Source organism: Leptodactylus fuscus, chromosome 8 (assembly GCF_031893055.1).
Source record: "Leptodactylus fuscus isolate aLepFus1 chromosome 8, aLepFus1.hap2, whole genome shotgun sequence".
Classification (NCBI taxonomy): Eukaryota; Metazoa; Chordata; class Amphibia; order Anura; family Leptodactylidae; genus Leptodactylus; species Leptodactylus fuscus.
The window spans coordinates 43,691,640-43,715,693 of NC_134272.1; the positions used below are offsets into that span (position 1 = coordinate 43,691,640).

General features: G+C 41.7%; 1 protein-coding gene across 2 annotated transcripts in view; it reads left to right on the top strand.

Annotated features, from left to right (window-relative positions):
• Nucleotides 1-24,054, top strand: part of HECW2 (HECT, C2 and WW domain containing E3 ubiquitin protein ligase 2) — a 166,644-nt gene that overhangs the window by 134,093 nt on the left and 8,497 nt on the right. For both annotated transcript variants that reach the window (XM_075285106.1, XM_075285108.1), the window contains 11 exons: nt 1,110-1,244; nt 4,276-4,378; nt 4,770-4,866; nt 5,829-5,912; nt 7,182-7,291; nt 11,416-11,536; nt 12,579-12,692; nt 14,121-14,273; nt 16,084-16,182; nt 16,995-17,124; nt 19,698-19,844. In XM_075285106.1, coding sequence (XP_075141207.1) covers nt 1,110-1,244; nt 4,276-4,378; nt 4,770-4,866; nt 5,829-5,912; nt 7,182-7,291; nt 11,416-11,536; nt 12,579-12,692; nt 14,121-14,273; nt 16,084-16,182; nt 16,995-17,124; nt 19,698-19,844 — 1,293 coding nt within the window. The remainder of the gene's footprint in view (nt 1-1,109; nt 1,245-4,275; nt 4,379-4,769; nt 4,867-5,828; nt 5,913-7,181; nt 7,292-11,415; nt 11,537-12,578; nt 12,693-14,120; nt 14,274-16,083; nt 16,183-16,994; nt 17,125-19,697; nt 19,845-24,054) is intronic.

The window sequence follows — 24,054 nt, forward strand, 5'->3', positions numbered from 1 at the left end:
CGACCGCTCCCATTCATTCCTATGGGAGTGTGCTATTCCAAACTACCGTTTTGAACAGTACTCGCTCATTTCTCATCAGTATTAGACCAGTGGCGGCAGAACTCTCATGTGCCACACAGATAAGCTTTGCTTTGTATTACTGTATTACTGTGGGAACCACATCTACTAGTGTAAAAAAAAAAAAAAAAAAGTATGAAATAAAAAATATAATAAAAACAGTCATTTCCCTTTTTTTTCTTTGCTTCCAAAAATAATTTCTAAAAAATGATCATTCACATAATGGTACCAGTAGAAACGATAGATGTTCCTGCAATAAACAAGCCCTCATATAGCTCCAAGGATGGAAAAATAAAAAGAGTATGGTTCGCAGAAAATGCCACTATTTTTTGGCAAAGAAGTGATTTTATGACACAAGTAGTACAACATAAAAACCTGGTATAAACTAGGCATCACTGCATTTGGACTGACTGGCAGAATAAATGTAATATGGCATTCATATTGCCCAGTGCACCACACAAAATTTAAGGGATAAAAAAAGATTTGCAAAACTGACTTTTCTTCTTCTTTTTTTTGCAGACTTGCTAATAGAGGGTCAATAGATTTTAATCAATAAAGTAAATGTTTCCCAAAATGGTGCAATAGAAAAGTACAACTTGTTGTGCAAAAAAACAGGTATTGCTATGGCTAGGTCAATACTAAAATAAAAAAAATTAAAACAAAAAAAATTCCTAATGAGTTACAAAGATTATAGAAATTTGATCAAAAACTGGGATGAGAAAAAAAAATGTTTTTGATTCCAAAGAATTTTATCATGCATGGTCTCAAAATAGTTTTGATCTATATATGGCTCTGTTCACATCTTTGTTCTGGTAACCTATGTAATGGAAGACATAATGCAACAGATCCATCGGAAAGACTAATGAGGAACACAGTGCTCTTTATACAGTCAAAACTGTCAGAATTTTAATTGGAGTCCCTGTAAGGAGCCTCAAACGCAAACTTAACCATTTGTATTTTTACCTAACAATCTTGTAAAATCCGATAGTAAGTTGTAGTCCTGTTAACTTTGTGTTCAGTAGATAAGTTTATTTTGTTTTTATTTTTTGCAGCCTTTCTTTGTTGACCATAACTCTAGGAGCACTACATTTATCGACCCTCGTCTTCCATTACAAAGCAGCAGACCAACTAGTGCATTGCTTCATCGGCAGCATTTAACCCGGCAGCGCAGCCATAGTGCTGGGGAGGTAAATCTTGTTTGCATTTCAGATCCAATCCAATCTATTACTGAGGCCTATTCTTGGATAAGTCAACAAATTTTAAAGGGAGTTTATCATTGGTATTTTACATTTGTAAGTAAGCCCATCATTTAGAAAGGCTATTCTAAGCATACCAGTGCTGAAGAGATCCATTCATCCGTTTTCTCCAAAAATCGATTTTTCTCATATGCAAATGAATCTTCTTGGAGTACAGGGGGCATTATCCCTGTGCTCCGAGCACCCTCGTGTCATCATCCAGGAGCATTGTTCACTACCCTTCTTAAAGGGGTATTCCCATAACCCTTGTTCACCAACCTGCAGGCTCTGTGCTCTGTTCACTTCCTGGTTTTCTTGGCACATTGGTGGGTGGGGTTTCACTTGCTCTGCTAAAATGCTATGTTTGCAGTCAGTAAAGAGGGATTGGTTGTAAATGCATTACCACAGTATGAAGCTGATGTAGAAACTGATGTAGCAGAGCTGGATTTGAGTTAGCTTGCATTACATACAGAGGTAACGGACCTCTTATCTCAGCCCTTATCAGCCAAATTCAATTAAACCAGAATCAGAAATCCCAGAGCTCTCACCTCACCCCTCCCCTATCTGAGGAGCTCTGTTACTTGTCAGACATAAACAGCTCAGAGCTGCTGCCGAGCACTCAACCCCTCCCCCATCCCTGACAGAAGGGAGCTATGTCACTTGGGAATTGAGCAGATAAGCCCTATGGCCATAGAAACTGAGTATAAACAACGAAGTGAATAAATTAAGATAGCGGCCAAACAAAGCAGTTTTGATAAAGCAATGTATTTAGGAAAAGTCTTAAATCCACATAAACTAGCAGTATAGATAGGATACTTTTCATGGGACAACCCCTTTAAGATCAGAACACCTCCTTCTCCTTCTCTGCTTTCATCAGCAGCCTTTCTTGTCGGTGCGTGTGCTGTACACTTGGCCGTTTTGGCTTCAGGCCGAGCGTACAGCGCATGCTCCGTTAGTTCTTCTTACACAAGCGTACTGTACTGCTCAGTGCACTGAGCATGCACTGTACACTCGGCCTGAAGCCAAAGTGGCCGAGCAGTGGCGTAACTACCACGGTAGCAGTGGTAGCAGCTGCCACAGGGCCCAACACCTTAGGGAGCCCGGGCCTCCTCACTAGTTAATATGCCAAAAAAAGAAATAAACAATAAATTTTACTTTTTGAGGCCTGAGGCCACCTAAGGTGTTGGTTCTGGGCGGTGGAGAGTTTCAGCAGTGTGTGTCCTGACAGTGGGGGAGGGCTGGAGACATTCTGCAGGAAGAACATAGCTATGCCGGGTTTGGAGTGAGAAGAGCTGAATGAGTGCAGCGCAGCAGACTGGTGAGTTTAACCCTTGTGTGCAGGGCAGGCTGTCAGCACACAGTACTGTGCTGGCAGCTGGCTGCTGCCTGGGGATGAAGGGTAGTGAAATTATTACAGTATTATGTATTACAGTACATAATACTGTGTGCAGGGGCCACTATGGGGCATAATACTGTGCTAAAGGGGCCACTATAGGGCATAATACTGTGTACAGGAGCCATTATAGCATATAATACAGTGTACAGGAGCCACTATGGGGTATAATACTGTGTACAGGAGCCATTATAGCATATAATACAGTGTACAGGAGCCACTATGGGGTATAATACTGTGTACAGGAGCCACTATGGGGTATAATTCTGTGTACAGGGGCCATTATGGGGCATAATAGTGCCTGCAGGAAAGCGGGGGAAGAGGGTCGGTCGGGGTCTTTGTAGGGGGTGCCCCATGTCAAAGGTTCGCCACAGGGCCCTGCCATTCCTAGTTACGCCACTGTGGCCGAGTGTACAATGCATGCAAGGATTTCACTTGTGCTGACAAGAAAGGCTGTTGATGAAAGCAGTGAAGAGGGGGGTGAACAACACTTCTGGATAATCACGGTGGGGTGCTCAGAGCACAGGGATAACTTCCCCTGTGCTCCAAAAAGATTCATTCATTTCATCAGAAAAAACAATTTTGGGAGAAAACGGATAAATGGTAAATGGTAATGATAAACTCTGTTTAAATGAACAACCCCTTTAAATTACATTGCTGCCACTGAGGCAGATGGATAAGAAATTGGCCAAGCTCTTTCTTTACCTCTACACAGCGGCTATGGCTCTCATAACCGTTCACTGTAAATCAGTTACACCCCCCAACACCTTTGATTTTATTGCCCGGGTCAAGTACATTCGAAGTTTGGAACACCTGACTGCTAACCTGAATAATACTGTGGCAGCGTTTGACACTATATGGTCCCCTTGGGATACTTATTGCAAACTTCTGGATCTCTTATTTAAATTACGGTTGCAAAAAAAATGACTAATAAACTGAAGAAGCATGTATTTCTATATGGCTACAAGAAATCCCTAGAAACATACATTAGACAACACCAGTGTTTGCATATTCTTTGACAAAGGACGTGCTCAGTATTTTTCTTTAACTTGATCACTTTCTGCTGAATTTCAGTTAAAGGGTTTAGTTCTTGTGACAGACTCTCTCTATTCTTGTGACAGACTCTCTATTATTGTGACAGACTCTCTCTATTCTTGTGACAGACTCTATTCTTGTGACAGACTCTATTGTGACAGACTCTCTCTATTCTTGTGACAGACTCTCTATTATTGTGACACTCTCCCTATTATTGTGACAGACTCTCTCTATTCTTGTGACAGACTCTCTCTATTATTGTGACAGACTCTCTCTATTCTTGTGACAGACTCTCTATTATTGTGACACTCTCCCTATTATTGTGACAGACTCTCTCTATTCTTGTGACAGACTCTCTCTATTATTGTGACAGACTCTCTCTATTCTTGTGACAGACTCTCTATTATTGTGACACTCTCCCTATTATTGTGACAGACTCTCTCTATTATTGTGACAGGCTCTCTCTATTATTGTGACAGACTCTCTCTATTCTTGTGACAGACTCTTCTCTTTATAGCCATTCTTTTCTTATTGTTCATCTTTTCACACCTGTAGGTTGGAGATGACGCCCGTCATTCAGGCCCTCCTGTTTTACCAAGGCCATCTAGCACTTTTAACACAGTCACTAGAAGCCACTACCAAGATATCATGCCAGTGGGTAAGTAATGTGATAAATGTATTACAATAGGTGGAAGTATAAACTACTGATGGGTGTGAAGTTTGTGCGATTAATTTAACGGATGATAGATATGTAAGCAGTTTGGTCATAGTAGCTGCCAGCACATATACAGCTGTAGATACTGTGTCTACTCTCTCCTTACACTCCATAACTGCAAACAGGCTTGTATCAGTGTATACTTTACAGCATACAATTCATTAGTGGCGGTATTTTATGTACTCCTAGTATGGAATTCCTTTTATATATTAATAGAGAACCTCTTTAACTAGCAAAGTCATATATTTTCTAATGTTTGCATGTAAGTCTTACATCATTAACAAAATCAGCCACGGCACACTCCTTATACTTCGATTTTTTATCTTATATACAGGTTACAATGAGAAAATTGTTGCATTTTTGCGTCAACCAAACATTTTCGAAATTCTACAGGAGCGTCAGCATGAGCTCTGCAGGAATCATTCTCTCAGGTGGGAATCCCTTTCATGTTTTAGTTACAATTTCAGATAAGTTCCAAAGCATATACAGTATATATGATCATATACAGATATCCTTTCTTGAATAAATGTTAATTTAGTATTGTTCCCTGTAGTCTGATTGGTACATAGACATACAGGAGGTCTCTCAGTGTAGCGGGGTTAGCACCCCTAATAAATAACATGGTGTTACCTCAGTAATATACGCTACTGAATCTAATTCAAGTAGTTTTGGAGGTGTTGCCAAAAAAGTAAGGGAACACAAATCACCCATCAGATCTGGATGATGTCTCCAATGGTGGACCTGCCTATTCTGGTATTCTCTGACATATGCATGGTGCTAGTGTGAGCCCAGAGCCAATACTGGATGCTAGACCCCTCAGATCTCTCTCACTGAATCTATTGCTGGCAGTATGGTAATAAACATGTACACAAGTATCACATTGGAAATCATTTTCTAGGGATCTGCCAGTTCTCTTCCTTAACAAGAAGGATAAGGAGAGAGTAATTGTCTGTTGCAAACCATTCCCAATTTTGGGTGTTGTGTTGCTGTTGCCTCTCTAGTGCACCTTTTGTCACTTTCATTTGCACCGATGCAGATGAAATTGATTCACAATTTACTTATGCTACCTAACTGGACATTTTGATTTCTATGAAGTTTCATGGACGGGAGTTATACTGTGATGTTTAAGCGTTCCCTTCCTTTTTTTGAGCAAAGCAAAACCAATTGAAATGTGCCACTGACTGACAGAGTGCTGAACGTTGTCTATTTAATGTCCTAAGTGTGGTTCACACCGAATAACAGCAGTCTGGTAGAGTAGTCTGTATAAACTGGGGAATAGCAAGTCTGCTGCCATAGCTAGCACTGCAAACATCCAAGCTCCTGCTATAGGGTGTATTTCAGAGTACACAAACAGTCTCAATATATGATATAACATTACACATTCATTACACAGGGAAAAGATACAGTTTATTCGAGCAGAAGGACCCTCAGGACTAGTCCGCCTCTCCGGTGATGCTGATCTTGTTATTTTGCTGAGGTAATATTTGCATTATAATATGTCTTCAGTTATTACTGCCTTCTTTAATACATTTTGTCAAGCTAAAGTAGTTAACCCCTACGTGCACCAGGACACACAGCACTGACTTCTAGGTCTGCACTGTTTCACACACCAGGGACCTTGCAGCATTAGAGACGACTCTGATAATGGGCATTTAACCACTGTAGTCAAATGCAACCATGGCAACTAATTGCTTACTTTCACTTCCCCTTTCATGTTTGGTATTGGGGTGCCCCTTCTTCCCCAAGAGCGATCATGGGAGTCGTCCCATTACCATGGAAGCCGAGAGCCTACTGAAGAACATATTCAAATTCACTAGGGCAGTGATGGTGAACCTTTTGGAGACAGAGTGCCCGAACTGAAACCTTAAACCCACTAAATTATTGCAAAGTGCGAACATGGTAATATAACCTTAATACTGTGTACATCCACAATTGCGGAAAGTTATGGACCCACAAAATACAGTCATGTGAATGGGGCTTTACAGAGCTTTCAATAATACAAACAACTTTGCCAACTTTGCACTGAAAGGTAAAAGTTTGTATTTGGCATTTTTGAACAACTAATGTTCACTATTTACATTATGTAGGATCTGCTTTAGGATCTGCTTTTGTGACCGTGCTATGTTATTACAGCCTGTACTAATATCACATGTCTGCTATAAAACTGATACTGTGTGATATAAATAGTGAAGGGGCCCCCAGACAGTACAGTGCGCTCCACAGTGCCCCAGACAGTATTATATGCTCCACAGTGGGCACCCACACAGTATTATATGCTACTTACCTCACCTCCCTCGAAGAGCATGGCGTCCTCCTTTGTCCCCTATGATAAATGCAATAGCAGGAAAAAATAAATCAAAATGGCTAAATTGGCATTTTTCTGCCGCTTGCCTTTCTAAAAAAATTGGAATAAAAGTGATCAAAACATCATACATTGCCCAACATGGTATCAATAAAAACTACATATTTAGGCTCAAAAAAGCCACTTTACAGAGCTCTGTCCACTGAAATATAAAGGTGTCAGTATATCGTGATTCAAAGAAATTATGTTTTTTTTCTTCAAAATGTAGAATTTTTGTAAAGTTATTAAAACATACATACATACAAAGTTTCTCACTATCATCTTTACAATTAATTTCTGAAAAGTTTGCTGAAACCTCAATGCCTATTTACATTGCTGGAAAAATACCATCACAACAGATTTCAGTAGTTCTATTTCTGACTTTCTTTCTTTTCTTTGAACCAGCCTTTTTGAAGAAGAAATAATGTCCTACGTTCCGCCGCATGCCTTACTTCATCCCAGCTATTGTCAGTCTCCCCGTGGATCCCCAGTATCTTCTCCACAGAATTCACCTGGTATAGTATCTTATGTTAATACTTTATTGTCTTACAAAGTATAAAAAGGCTGTATATTAAAGTCGCTGGCCACAAGAAAATGGCCGCTTACAATACTGTGTAAGCGGCCATTTTTCTTGTGGCCATGGGTATGCACAATTGACTTTGCCCTAGGCCCGAGGCCTAGAAGTTTGAAGCCAACCCCCAGAAGATGATGCGTAAAGACCCCGTTCCTGAAGAAGATGGAGGCGGCGCTGGAGAGTTCTCTTGCAGCATTGGGGACGCCCAGTGCTCCGAGAGAACTCATTTGCATACCGGTAGAAAACGGGATTTTAACCGAACAGCGGGTCGGAGAAGACATCTAAAGGTAGGAGACGAATAGCCTTTCTTAAGGCTATTTCGACGTGTTAGAGAAAAAAAAAAGTTTTTAATGGTAGAATTCCTTTAACGTGCAGAAGGTGCCTGGACATATAAAGTTAGCATCATATCGTGTGGGGTAATGGGGGAGCGGGAACAGAGGAGGGTTTGTTTTGAGGATTCTAATTACGGTACGGAAGGATTTACATTAGGAATTGTGATAGGCCTACCTGAAAAGATGTGTCTTTATTTTGCGCTTGAAGCTGTAGAAATTGGGAGTTAATCTGACTGTCCGGGATAAAGCATTCCAGAGAAGCGGGGCAACTCGGGAGAAGTCTTGTATACGAGCGTGGGTGGTTCTGATAATAGAGGATGTAAATTTTAGGTCATTAAATGAACGAACAGCATGGGTTGGACAATAGACAGAGATGAGGAAGGAGATGTAGGGGAGGTTCAGCATTATGGAGAGCCTTGTGGATGAGGGTGATAAGTTTTTATTGTATTCTGTAATGAATAGGCCGCCAATATAGTGACTGACACACACCGGAGGCATCGCTGTAGCGTCTAGACCAGTGGTTCTCAACTTTTTTAATGCTGTGACCCCGCAATACAGTTCCTCATGTTGCGGTGACCCAATTCAGTTTGGAATGTGCATCCATAACGGCGTGCATTCCAGCTGAATAGCGTTGCTGTAGACATTTAGCTCCACCCACTTTTATGTTGACTCCGCCCATTCTCATTCATTTTTCTTGTGCTCCCACACTGTATAATCCTCCTACAATCACCCGTACATTATATGTCCCCTCGCCATCTCTCCCCCAGTTTCATGTCCCTCCCTCCATATCTGCCCCCAGTTTCATGTCCCTCCCTCCATATCTGCCCCCAGTTTCATGTCCCCCCATCTTTGCCCCCAGTGTCATGCCGTACCCCCCCTTCATCTGCCCACAGTTTCGTGTCCCCCATCTCTTCCCCCAGTTTCATGTCCCCATCTGTTCCCCAGTTTCATGTTCCCCCATCTCTGCCCAGAGCTTCCTATCCCTCCATCTCTGTCCCTAGTGTCATGCCGTTCCCACCTTCATCTGCCCACAGTTTCATGTCCCTCCATCTCTGTCCCCAGTGTCATGCCGTTCCCCCCCTTCATCTGCCCCAGTGTCATGCCGTCCCCCCTTCAGCTGCCCCTTCATTATGTTCCACCTTAATGTTTGAAACAAAAAAAAATTATACTCACCTTCCAACGCTCCCCCGCCACTCTCTACGCAGTCTTGCTTACTCATATAGTTGTAGGCGCGATGTAACGTCATCACATCGTGACTACACATACAGAAGCTGCAGCGCAGCGTTAAAGCAGGAGCTGAGCTGTGACAGCTCCTGCTTTAATCGTTTGTGTGTTCAACTCATCGGCGTCCCACCGACCGGGTCGGTTGGGAGGTATGTTTTAGGCGACCCCTGTGTTTTGGTCGTTCGACCCCCGCCGGGATCGTGACCGACAGGTTGAGAACCGCTGGTCTAGACTGATAAATGTGCCTGGCTGCTGCATTCAGAATAGATTGTAGAGGGAAGAGTTTAGTAAGTTTACCAGTATAAAGTTTGGGAAGGTTTGGGTTATATCTGACCTCTTAGTTGGGGGTATAGCTGCATAACGCTTCACAAGTTTATTCACATTTATATTTACTTCTCTTATCACCCACCATTTTTTGACCTGGTAAAGCTGTCACACTGCTTTCTGTTATTCAGTCTGCTTACATCCAGAGAATAGAAATCAGACCATGATCTTGTGATAAATAGTCCGTGGTCATATGATGAACCCCACCACTAAGTTGATGAGAAAGAATCTTTAAAACTCTGCAAATTATTTATATTTGCAAAAAAATATTTAACTTCTAATTGTCTACACATTTATATATGGTTATATTAATGTGACACCCCTTAAAGTATATTTTTACAGGGAATCTAAACATTTATTCAGTCGCTCTAACTCTCCTGATGAGCTGAAGATTTTAAAGAGGATCTCTTACCACATCAGCCAACTTCGCATTTTTCTGAAGGTGCCACTCCACTGATTCCGGCACAATTGGAATTTGTTAATAACTTGTATTTATGTAGCGCCTGCATATTCTACAGCACTTTGCAAATCATAGGTTTCATGTACAGACAAAATGAGGCAATACGAAGTAATAAATCAATTCATACAGGAGTAAGGGTCATCCGATTTTTATGCGATAAGCTTGCACAGATAAATAAAGCTATATGAGCTGACAACTAGCTAGTGCCCCTTTATGTACAAATCGCAAGTGCCTGGGCATACATGGTTACACTTACATAAAGGAATTCTGTCCTGTAGGGACATGGGGGGGGGGGGGGTGAACAGAGGAGGAATTGTCTGAGGAGTGAAACTACAGAAGAGTTAAATTAGGAAATGTGATAGGCCTGCCTGAAGAGATGTGTTTTTAGGATACGTTTGAAGCTGTAGGAGTTGGGTGTCAATCTGATTGTCTAGATTATTTTATTCCAGAGAACTGGTGCAATTTAGGAGAAGTCTTGAAGAGGGAAGTAAGAGGTTCTGATAATAGAGAATGTTAGTCTCAGTCATTGGCAGAACTGAGTGCAGGAGTAGGGTGATAGACAGAGATAAATTGGGAAAAGCAGAAATATGGAGAGTTTTGTGAATGAGGATTATTAGTTCATATAGTATTCTATAGTGAACAGGCAACCAGTACAGTGACTATCATAGCCTGGAGGCATCGCTGTAGCGTCTGGACTGATCGATGAGCTTGGCCACTGCATTCAGTATAGATTGTAGAGGGAAGAGTTTAGTAAGGAGAAGACAGAAGGAGTTACAGTAGTCAAAGCGAGAGTGAATCGGGGTTTTAGATATAACCATGGTAAGGAAGGTTCCATTTCTCTGTCTCTTACCATTCCTGAGCTATTGGTCCTCTTATTCTCACACAGTATGCTATTTAGTCTCTCTACAGGCGGGCGAACCTAGTTAGTACGGTTGAAAAGATTTATGTCCATCAATTTCAACCAGGTAATGGAAAGGGGAATAGCTGAAGGAAATAAGTATTCTATACATTTCTATAAGCATCAATTCTATTTTACTCTTAAAAGACATCTAAGGCATTTTTTAAGTTATCAGCCGTTGCTGTTGTAACTAGCTCCTGAGGTAGGCTATTCCACAGATTCACAGTCCTTACAGTGAAGAAGCCCTGCCACTTCAGGAGAGTAAACCTTTTTTTTTCCCAGATGGATGAAGTGCCCCTTTGCCTTTTGAGGAGATGTTATATAGAACAGGTTTTTGGCATATTTCTTGTATAGGCCATTGATATATTTGTACACGTGCCAGAGCACACAGTCTGGGACCGCTCCACCTTACAGTAGAGAGCCTAATTACATACCAAGTGCTGGAACAAACAGAAATTGCTGCTTGGGAATGGTGGGGGCTAGAGGAAAAACTCCAACTGTGCCAGAATCACAAGGATGCAAAGATTTGGAGTTGGTGGAAGTGACTGCTGAGGCCTGTGATTGGCTACACATAGTGACCATCTGGATTTGGTTGTCTCAATAAACATATCCTGTTCACAACAATTGCTTGTTGGAGTCCATCTAATATCCTACAGAGGCGATGGAAATGTTTGCTATGTTTATATCCTCTATAGCAGCAGAATTCAGTATTAAAAATAGGAACTGGAAAACTTACACTTTTATTCAAATTAATTAAAACAAATATTCTATGTACCTATGAATGTAACAATACATTTATATTAACTAGATGTATGTTATTATTGCAGGTACCCAGCGCGCCAATGCTAGAGCACCAGCACCTTATAAAAGAGACTTCGAAGCAAAGTTACGAAATTTCTACCGCAAGCTAGAAACTAAAGGATATGGTCAGGGACCTGGGAAATTAAAGTGAGATATTTGTAATTTTTATATTTAATAAAACGATTTTTCATTGTGTTATCAAGGTTATGTTGCTACCATATGTCACTTACTTGGATAGAAAGTAGATGTGGGACTTCATCGGTGTATACTACAATTTTGCAGCAGAAATCCAAGGAGCGCCTCAATATTTTTGCTTTGGAAAATACATATTGGAAAAAATTGATTCTTTGAACACATCCTAATATAGATCTAGTTAGACAGTTACCAAGCACTCTATATACGCATATATAATTTTTTTCATCATCTCCTAGTTGTAAATAGTATGATCTATTTTAATTAGATAACCTGTAGATTAATTCTGCATTGAGGCTGCATGATCAATTCACTTTGTACAAGAACAGAAAAGGTTAAAAGGAAAAGAACAAAAGCAGCAAGTTCTGTAAATTTCACTTATTGCATGTTTTGTGAAAACTTACTGACTCGGATGCCCGCCCTTCTATACAGCTAGCAAAAGTAGCTATTTTTTTTACTTATTGCACCATTTGCACTTAGAAATGTACATGATTTCCTTTATCACATAAAAGACACAAAAATGAACAATAAAGGAATTAGTGTACTATCAGAATAGACTTATTTAAATGGGTGTTTTCAGATAAATATATTTTTGAAACATAATTTTGTTCGTGTTTCCCCTTGTCATATCTAGTTACATCCACTAGGTGGCACTGCACAGACAGCTTTATTTATTTTGGAGGTTATCTAGTTGTCATATAACTTTTCTTGGATAGCCCCACATGGCCTAGAGGACTCCCTACACCCACTCAGGTCCCCTCCATAAGGAGAAATTGTACCCCTGTTTGTAGCTCATAAATGGTATCTCAGGAAAAATAGCAGCCGTGATGGTCAAGTAATGCAGATCAGAAAAAAAATTATTAGAAATTTTTTTTCAAGTTTGCAATTACTTTTATTGTATTCCTGCACATTAAAATATTTCTGTCTGCAGTTTCCACAGAGCAGGGCGTTTTTACCCATGTACTGTATCATAGGTGTATTATTCATGTTAATGCAGGTTAATAATACGAAGAGATCACTTATTAGAAGACGCCTTCAACCAAATCATGGGGTATTCAAGAAAAGATCTTCAAAGAAATAAACTTTATGTTACTTTTGTTGGGGAAGAGGGGTAAGTGCATCCAGTATCAGTCACTGAGATCAATATGGCTGTATACCTCTTAGTAACCTGGGCCTAATAATGTTTGCATTGACCTTTAAAAAAATTCACACAACATACAGTACAGACCAAAACTGGACACATCTTCTCATTCAAAGAGTTTTCTGTATTTTATGACTATGAAAATTGTAGATTCACACAGAAGGCATCAAAACTATGAATTAACACATGTGGAATTACATACTTAACAAAAAAAATGTGAAACAACTGAAAACATGTCTTATATTCTAGGCTCTTCAAAGTAGCCACCTTTTGCTTTGATTACTGCTTTGCACACTTTTGGAATTCTCTTGATGAGCTTCAAGAGGTAGTCGCCTGAAATGGTCTTCCAACAGTTTTGAAGGCGTTCCCAGAGATGCTTAGCATGTGTTGTCCCTTTTGCCTTCACTCTGCGGTCCAGCTCACCCCAAACCATCTCGATTGGGTTCAGGTCTGGTGTCTGTGGAGGCCAGGTCATCTAGCGTAGCACCCCATCACTTTCCTTCTTGGTCAAATAGCCCTTACACAGCCTGAAGGTGTGTTTGGGGTCATTGTCCTTTTCTGCTTCCCACAAAGACACAGTGGTTGGAAACAAAGATCTCAAATTTGGACTCATCAGACCAAAGCAAAGATTTCCACTGGTCTAATGTCCATTCCTTGTGTTCTTTAGCCTAAACAAGTCTCTTCTGCTTGTTACCTGTCCTTAGCAGTGGTTTTCTAGCAGCTATTTTACCATGAAGGCCTGCTGCACAAAGTCTCCTCTTAGAAGTTGTTGTAGAGATGTGTCTGCTGCTAGAACTCTGTGTGGCATTGACCTGGTCTCTAATCTGAGCTGCTGTTAACCTGTGATTTCTGAGGCTGGTGACTTGGATGAACTTGTCGTCCGCAGCAGAGGTTACTCTTGGTCTTCCTTTCCTGGGGCGGTCCTCATGTGAGCCAGTTTCTTTGTAGCGCTTGATGGTTTTTGCAACTGCACTTGGGGACACGTTCAAAGTTTTCCCAATTTTTCGGACTGACTGACCTTCATTTCTTACAGTAATGATGGCCACTTGTTTTTCTTTACTTAGCTGCTTTTTTCTTACCATAATACAAATTCTAACAGTCTATTCAGTAGGACTATCAGCTGTGTATCCACCTGACTTCTGCACAACACAACTGATGGTCCCAACCCCATTTATAAGGCAAAAAATCCCACTTATTAAACCTGACAGGGTGTGAAGTGAAAACCATTTCCGGCGACTACTTCTTGAAGCTCATCAAGAGAATGCCACGAGTGTGTTTAGTGTTTTTATATAATTTATTCTGGTCACACTTATATGTGTTGCATTGAAGATACATCTGTTATAGTGTTCATTAAACAGGTTAATCATGTATATGTTTTTTTTCCGTTTTCCATCCAAGGTTGGATTATAGTGGACCATCCAGGGAATTTTTCTTCCTAGTGTCTAGAGAGCTATTTAATCCATATTATGGTTTATTTGAGTATTCTGCAAATGACACTTACACAGTACAAATAAGTCCAATGTCCGCATTTGTTGACAATCATCATGAATGGTAAGTTTTCATTATATAGTAGCTAAAAACTATAGGGGGGGGGGCAATTTCTTGTAGTATGCATTAATTTACATATCAGATGTAATATGTGAAAATTGGATTATGGTTATAACATATGTTAGCATGTTAGAACCATTTTCCCTATGTTGTGTGATCATTGGTTTATATATACATTTGAAACTCATTTGTAATGTATATTCATAGTTCTTACAGTAGATACATTTACTACATTTAGATATGTTTGCAGAATAATGCTGGAGAAATCAGCTCCAAAAAGTTGGCGATACATGACTTACGCCACGTTTACTAAAGAAGAGCTTTCATCATCTCCAACAACTCCAGTTATTTCTGTCCTTTAATCCTTCATCCCATGAATTTCAGCTCTGTTGGAATTTTTCTTCTAGCCCCAGTGTTTTGGCATCTGATATGCCTATGAGATTCTCTACTGTCAAGTGTGTGGTCTCAGGTAGAACAGCATTGATTCAGAGTTCTCTGACTCTGTCCAATCAGAGTCAGAGAGTGTCAGATTTTATTCACGTATCCATATGTAACTACCTCTGCTAGAGACTAATTAGCATATCAGGCATCAATACTAACAGCACTGATTGTTCCGGTACAGTGGGAGCTAGAGAGGAAAAACACCTCGGGCACATGCGGTTTTATACACCGCTAGAAAGCCTACATTGCAGTGAATTCAGTGCACTGTCGGCTTTCCCACTGTGACCCAGGGGATGAGCTATCGGTACTGTGAGGGGACGTTCCTTACTGCCCAGCCATGACACTGAGAGGTGATGAACGCCTCCCTGTCCAGTACTAGTCTATGGACGAGTACTGTTAGGAGGGGGAAGGGGGCATTCCTTGTCGCTCAGCGTCATGGCCGGGTGGTAAGGAACTCCCCTCACAGTATAGCGCTACAGACCCTACTGTCAGGAGAGGTGTTCCCAGGTAGACGATCAGGAACGCCCGTCTCATAGTGAAGAGTTATCGGTAAATGCATTGATAGCTCGTCCCCCAGGGCATATAACAGGAAAGCCAACTGAATTCAGCGCACTGTCGGCTTTCTAGTGGTGTATAAAACAGCATGTGCCTGAGGACATGAAAGGTCGTCTTTAATGGATGAGAAGAGCTGGGCTTGGTGGAGGGAGTCAAAGGTCCTCTTTAAACCACATTATCAGTATGTATCTAATAACAGTTCTGTGTCGGGTGAGTTATTAGTTTTCCACACATACCTTATCTGGCTGAATGATCTGGCGAGGAAATAATATAATGTACGTGTAAATGAGGTTATTGGTGCACCAGACACGTGGCTGCCTCCCCTGTTACAACCTTTTTTTAATTCTCAAACCACTTCTTTTCTGTGCACCACTCCAACAACTAGAACAGTTCAATCCCTGGAGTGAGAAACAAACTCAATGCGCCAAGAGGTGCAGCCCCAATCTGGATCATTCAGCCATTATTAATTCTCCTTAGACAGCACTGTTAATAGTTACTTAGTGATAAATGTGATTGTAGACTCCCTTTAGATGTTTTAGACATGTTCTGTACCAACAATAGAATGGGGGTTTGGGGCTGGGCTTGCCAAAATGGATGAGGCTGAATATGCACCAAAATATATATATATTTTTTTTATCAGATATTAAGCCAACTAATAGGTGATGTAAATTTAGACTGTATAAACCTGCTCATGATTTAGTATCCAGTAATAGCCACTGTGATAAATCTGGTGCATTGTAGTCTAACTATTAGGTAGTATTAGTACATCTGTCCCATTGCCTTTTTAATAAACACCTAAAATGTGTTGTTATTTCAGGTTTAGATTCAGTGGCCGTATCCTGGGTCTCGCTCTTATACACCAGTATTTGTTAGATGCCTTTTTCACACGTCCATTTTATAAAGCCCTTCTTCGAATGTAAGTTCATTATGAAGTATACTGTGTAAATGACTGCGATTACTGCGTTGTATAGATATGGTAACAATAGCGAGCACCTCCAGTGCAACAACTGCCTCATCTGCATAAGAATTCTAAGCTATTTTTTTGCAAATCTACAAATGTGACTTACATAACAAATGTATGTTGTTTTTCATAGTGGTGTGCTCTGTAACCTGGTGGTAGCATGAGTATTGATGGTAGTAGAATATAATATAGCGATATTCAACTTAGCTATCTACTGGACTGGGAGGTTTTAGACTATATTGAAACAGCGATCTGAGTGTAGACGTTATATAGGACCTCTAGGAGACATTTAGCTGTTATATCTAGCCCAGTACAAACTATTGGTTAGTGAACTGTGGAGTTAGTTAAGCTATGGAAGATTTTCCAATAAGATCACACAGCATCTACAACTAACATCTTAGGGGTCAATGGAATCTGTTGGCACTGGGATTAATATTGGAGTATCTCAGATGGAACTGAATTATCAGCTGCAATTTGCAATACACTCTGGGACTAGCTACCTGCATGGAACAGACTGAGACTTGCGAGTAAAAATAGTAAAAACTTATTAACAAGTTGGACATGGGGTTATTTACAATGTATCAAACCTAAATATGGTCGTCCTCTATTGCGATCAGAAAATTTGTAAAATGGACAGAACATTTGTATTGATTAAGTGGAAGCAATATGTGATAGGGTTTTTTTTTTTACCAAAAACCTAAAATGTAATTCTTTGATTGGATATGGATGTCAATTCGTACATTTATTTGTTTTTGTTTTATTTTTAGACTTTGTGATTTGAGTGACTTAGAGTATCTTGATGAAGAGTTCCATCAAAGTCTACAGTGGATGAAAGATAATGATATCCATGATATTCTAGATCTTACTTTCACCGTCAATGAAGAAGTATTTGGCCAGGTATGTATAAAATGATTATATACAGTCCCTGACAAAAGTTCTGTTGCTTATCCATGTTGTGGAATCAAAAGCTTAAGCTTAAGCTTTGTAAAGAAAATAAATTGGCTTCCCTGCTGAAATATTGATCATTTAATGAACACAGAAAGGTCAGATTTTGGCAAGACAAAAGTTTTGTCGCCCACATAAAGTAATGTGAAAATCAAACCATTAATTCAGTTCAAATACAAAGATATGTTTCCTAACATTGGTGAATGAAGTTGTGGTGCTATTAGAGCCATATTTAATATTTTGTGTGACTTCTATGAACTTGAAGGACGGCATCCATGCGTTTCAACAATGATTCATACAATTTATTGATGAAGTCATCAGTAATAGCAAAGAATGCAGTCTTACATGCCTCCCAGAGTTGTCTGCCAAGCTTCCTCTTTCATCCTACCCCAAACATGCTCAATGATGTTCATGTCTGGTGACTGGGCTGGCCAGTCCTGGAGCACCTTCAGCTTCTTTGCCTTAAGGAACTTTAATGTAGAGATGGATGTATGAGATGGAGCACCATCCTGCGGCAAAATTTGACCCCTTTTATGATTGGGAATGTAAGAGGAAGCTAATACTTCTTGGTATTTTAGGCTATTGATATTGCCTTCCACCTTGCAAATGTTTCGCAAACCCCCATACTGAATGTAACTGAACACCATGATCTTACACCCAGAAAACAGTTAAGTTTGGTGGTGGGATCTTGCATCCATACGGGCTCCAGTAGGTCTCCTGCAGTATTTGCGATGGCTGTGATGTAATTCAACTGAAGATTCATCTGAGAAATCCACATTCTGCCACTTTTCCATTGTCCATCCATTTAGCAGGCTGTGGGCCTTTAATTGCCTTTTGTTTAGTGATGGCTTCTGGGCACTATTTCGACCATGGAGGACATTTCGAGCAGAATCCTACAAACTGTTCTACTTGACACAGGGACTTGAGGTGACCAGGCCTGTTGGAGCTCTGCTGCAGTGGAAGAGGGGCTGGTTTTGATTTTCTAACCAACAAACGTTCCTCCTGAGCCGTTGTCTTGTGGGGTCTGCCGGACCTGGGCTTGCCAAAAACATCTCCAGTCTGGTCAAATCTTTTTTTTAATTTTTTGTACTTGACGCTGAGACACATTAAAGGTGCCAGCCATCTCTGCAGTGGATCTGGTCTTCAGCCTCTTGATAAAATCAAGGCTTTGGTCACAGGGTTGAATTTTGGCATGCTGTCAGAGGTGAAGTTGCAGTTCAAGTGAAGGTCTGGAGTGCTGGAGTTCTTCTTATACACACCCACTTATTAACCGATCAATCAGTGAGCACCGGCGAGGCTGTACACTAGGATTGGGGGCATCACATGACAAGGCAACAAAACTTTTGTCTTGCCAAAAACTGACCTTTCTGTGTTCATTAAATGATCAATATTTCGCCATTGAAGCCAATTTATTTTCTTAATAAAAAACACATTTGGGAGGGTTTCAGCTTTCATATGAGTCATTTCTTAAACCAACAGATGAATTTAAAGTCAGGTTATAAGCTTTTGATTCCACAACATGGATAAGCAACCGAACTTTTGTCAGGGACTGTATAGGGTGTTAAGGCTAAGGCCCCACGTAGCAGTAGCATGCCACAGCGAAAAACCGCTGTGGAAAAGACCACGGAGCAGTGTTTGTTAAGAGAAAGTTTGCAGAGTTTTCCTCTGTGGACTTTCTGCCCCTATTATACCTATATGGAAAATGCCAGCGTGTCCGTAGATATAATTGATGTGCTATGATTTACAAAAATGCAAACCTTTTAAATTACCGCTGTGGATTTTTCTGGGAATTGTAAATTGATGACCTATCCCTAAGTATAGATCATTAATTGAAGATCAGTAGGAGTCCAACACACAGCACCCCCATGGATCAGCTGGCTGAAGTGGCGCTCCTTGAGCTTCTGAGGCCAAGTGACATCACGTTCATCAGTCTCATGGCCTGATAGTCCCATTTAAGACAGACACAACCAGATACAACCACTGTACAAATATACAGCAATGTGTTTGATTGACCAGGGCCCAGGTGTCCGTCCCCTGCCGATCTTTAATTGATGGACTGTCCTAAAGATAGTTCATCAATTATGTAGGCTGAAAAACCTCTTTAATAAAACAAAATGACATAATACACAGTAAAATATATACCGGTAACTGCTGAGGATACATTACTAATAAAACATTGCATTCTGTATTCCATTTTACTAATAGAAAGTAATCTATGACTACTTTGTACAGCACAGTGGAAGTTCTAACAAACAATGGGATGTTGGACGTGTATGTGAAAATTTACTGTGTTGGTCTACAATAAAATGGTTTGGGCTCATTCCTGAAAGTTATTTTTTTTGCATAAACTTTTTCACACATTCACACAAGTTTTATAGGATTCCTCTTACTTGTGCAGGAAGTCTTACAGCCAACAAACTCTCGTCTCTCAGGATATACTCTACAAACAATTTTAGTGGCAAGAAGATTTTAATCCAGCACTGTGTAATATGTTTGATAACATTTTTCATCATTATTTTTTCAAGATTACAGAACGTGAGCTCAAACCTGGGGGTGCTAACATAGCAGTGACCGAAAAGAATAAAAAGGAATACATCGAAAAAATGGTAAAATGGAGAATAGAAAGAGGAGTTGTTCAGCAGACAGAAAGCCTTGTGCGTGGCTTTTATGAGGTAAGTCCATTTATTCATTTCACAAAGTATTTCCAAAAGAAAAAATATGTCCTTGTACCGTGTTAGCCAGTGGATATGAAATGAAAGAAATTTTTTGAGAGAAGTCCTCAGTAGTTGACACCTTTTTTAATGGCTAACTTAAAAAGTTTTTTGATGACATATCGAGCTTTCGGGACTACTATAAAGGTCCCTTCATCAGGATGGTATCAAATCAGATATCAGATACCATCCTGATGAAGGGACCTTTATAGTAGTCCCGAAAGCTCGATAAGTCATCAAAAAACTTTTTTAAGTTAGCCATTAAAAAAGGTATCAACTACTGAGGACTTCTCTCAAAAAATTTCTTTCAAAGTATTCCCAGTAATAGAGAGAAATAATAAGTTAGTTTGAAACTTAAAGCATGCCTACAATAACGTTTCAAAAATTAATATTACAGGTGAAAATCAGAAACTTTGTAAAATATCCTATATAACAAATATGTTGCCTTCTACATTTATCAAGCTGAGTTACTTTTTACATGGTAGTTAGAGATGAGCGAACAGTGTTCTATCGAACACATGTTCGATCGGATATCAGGGTGTTCGCCATGTTCGAATCGAACACCGCGTGGTAAAGTGCGCCAAAATTCGATTCCTCTCCCACCTTCCCTGGCGCCTTTTTTGCACCAATAACAGCGCAGGGGAGGTGGGACAGGAACTACGACACCAGGGGCATTGAAAAAAATTGGAAAAAGTCATTGGCTGCCGAAATCAGGTGACCTCCATTTTAGACGAATAGCGGATTTCAAATCCGGGTCATATGAGAATGTGAACTTTGTGACTATGAGACAGGGATAGCTGTACAGGCAGGGATAGCTAGGGATAACCATTATTTAGGGGGGAATGTTATTAAAAATAACTTTTTGGGGCTCTATCGGGTGTGTAATTGTGATTTTTGTGAGATAAACTTTTTCCCATAGGGATGCATTGGCCAGCGCTGATTGGCCGAATTCCGTACTCTGGCCAATCAGTGCTGGCCAATGCATTCTATTGGCGTGATGAAGCAGTGCTGAATGTGTGTGTTTAGCTCAACTACACCGGTGGAGTAGTTGAGCTAAGCACACAGATTCAGCTCTGCTTCAATCAGCGCTGGCCAATGCATTCTATTAGCTTGATGAAGCAGAGTGTGCACAAAGGTTCAAGCGCACCCTCGGCTCTGATGTAGCAGAGCCGAGGCTGCACAAGGGTTCAAGCGCACCCTTGGCTCTGATGTAGCAGGCCCGAGGGTGCACTTGAACCCTTGTGCACCCTCGGCTCTGCTACATCAGAGCCGAGGGTGCGCTTGAACCCTTGTGCACACTCTGCTTCATCAAGCTAATAGAATGCATTGGCCAGCGCTGATTGGCCAATGCATTCTATTAGCCCGATGAAGTAGAGCTGAATGTGTGTGCTAAGCACACACATTCAGCACTGCTTCATCACGCCAATACAATGCATTAGCCAGTGCTGATTGGCCAGAGTACGGAATTCGGCCAATCAGCGCTGGCTCTGCTGGAGGAGGCGGAGTCTAAGATCGCTCCACACCAGTCTCCATTCAGGTCCGACCTTAGACTCCGCCTCCTCCGGCAGAGCCAGCGCTGATTGGCCGAAGGCTGGCCAATGCATTCCTATGCGAATGCAGAGACTTAGCAGTGCTGAGCCAGTTCTGCTCAACTACACATCTGATGCACACTCGGCACTGCTACATCAGATGTAGCAATCTGATGTAGCAGAGCCGAGGGTGCACTAGAACCCCTGTGCAAACTCAGTTCACGCTAATAGAATGCATTGGCCAGCGCTGATTGGCCAATGCATTCTATTAGCCCGATGAAGTAGAGCTGAATGTGTGTGCTAAGCACACACATTCAGCTCTACTTCATCGAGCTAATAGAATGCATTGGCCAGCGCTGATTGGCCAGAGTACGGAACTCGACCAATCAGCGCTGGCTCTGCTGGAGGAGGCGGAGTCTAAGATCGCTCCACACCAGTCTCCATTCAGGTCCGACCTTAGACTCCGCCTCCTCCAGCAGAGCCAGCGCTGATTGGTCGAGTTCCGTACTCTGGCCAATGCATTCTATTAGCCCGATGAAGTAGAGCTGAATGTGTGTGCTTAGCACACACATTCAGCTCTACTTCATCGGGCTAATAGAATGCATTGGCCAATCAGCGCTGGCCAATGCATTCTATTAGCTTGATGAAGCAGAGTGTGCACAAGGGTTCAAGCGCACCCTCGGCTCTGATGTAGCAGAGCCGAGGCTGCACAAGGGTTCAAGCGCACCCTCGGCTCTGATGTAGCAGAGCCGAGGGTGCACTTGAACCCTTGTGCACCCTCGGCTCTGCTACATCAGAGCCGAGGGTGCGCTTGAACCCTTGTGCAGCCTCGGCTCTGCTACATCAGAGCCGAGGGTGCGCTTGAACCCTTGTGCACCCTCGGCTCTGCTACATCAGAGCCGAGGGTGCGCTTGAACCCTTGTGCACACTCTGCTTCATCAAGCTAATAGAATGCATTGGCCAGCGCTGATTGAAGCAGAGCTGAATCTGTGTGCTTAGCTCAACTACTCCACCGGTGTAGTTGAGCTAAACATACACATTCAGCACTGCTTCATCACGCCAATAGAATGCATTGGCCAGCACTGATTGGCCAGAGTACGGAATTCGGGCCAATCAGCGCTGGCTCTGCTGGAGGAGGTGGAGTCTAAGGTCGGACCTGAATGGAGACTGGTGTGGAGCGATCTTAGACTCCGCCTCCTCCAGCAGAGCCAGTGCTGATTGGTCGAGTTCCGTACTCTGGCCAATCAGTGCTGGCCAATGCATTCTATTAGCCCGATGAAGTAGAGCTGAATGTGTGTGCTTAGCACACACATTCAGCTCTACTTCGTCGGGCTAATAGAATGCATTGGCCAATCAGCGCTGGCCAATGCATTCTATTAGCGTGAACTGAGTTTGCACAGGGGTTCTAGTGCACCCTCGGCTCTGCTACATCAGATTGCTACATCTGATGTAGCAGTGCCGAGTGTGCATCAGATGTGTAGTTGAGCAAAACTGACTCAGCACTGCTAAGTCTCTGCATTCGCATAGGAATGCATTGGCCAGCCTTCGGCCAATCAGCGCTGGCTCTGCCGGAGGAGGCGGAGTCTAAGGTCGGACCTGAATGGAGACTGGTGTGGAGCGATCTTAGACTCCGCCTCCTCCAGCAGAGCCAGCGCTGATTGGTCGAGTTCCGTACTCTGGCCAATCAGCACTGGCCAATGCATTTCTATGGGGAAAAGTTAGCTTGCGAAAATCGCAAACTGACAGGGATTTCCATGAAATAAAGTGACTTTTATGCCCCCAGACATGCTTCCCCTGCTGTCCCAGTGTCATCCCAGGGTGTTGGTATCATTTCCTGGGGTGTCATAGTGGACTTGGTGACACTCCAGACACGAATTTAACCTGTCAGTTTCCACTGTGAGGAACATAGTAAGGAAATGGAAGACCACAGGGACAGTTCTTGTTAAGCCCAGAAGTGGCAGGCCAAGAAAAATATCAGAAAGGCAGAGAAGAAGAATGGTGAGAACAGTCAAGGACAATCCACAGTCCACCTCCAAAGAGCTGCAGCATCATCTTGCTGCAGATGGGGTCACTGTGCATCGGTCAACAATACAGCGCACTTTGCACAAGGAGAAGCTGTATGGGAGAGTGATGAGAAAGAAGCCGTTTCTGCAAGCACGCCACAAACACAAGCACACATACCTGAGGTATGCAAAAGCACATTTGGACAAGCCAGCTTCATTTTGGAAGAAGGTCCTGTGGACTGATGAAACAAAGATTGAGTTGTTTGGTCATACAAAAAGGCGTTATGCATGGCATCCAAAAAAACAGCATTCCAATAAAAACACTTGCTACCCACTGTAAAATTTGGTGGAGGTTCCATCATGCTTTGGGGCTGTGTGGCCAATGCACCTGGAATCTTGTTAAAGTTGAGGATCGTATGGATTCCACTCAGTATCAGCAGATTCTTGAGAATAATGTTCAAGAATCAGTGATGAAGTTGAAGTTACGCCGGGGATGGATATTTCAGCAAGACAATGATCCAAAACACCGCTCCAAATCGACTCAGGCATTCATGCAGAGGAACAATTACAATGTTCTGGAATGGCCATCCCAGTCCCCAGACCTGAATATCATTGAACATCTTCGGGATGATTTGAAGC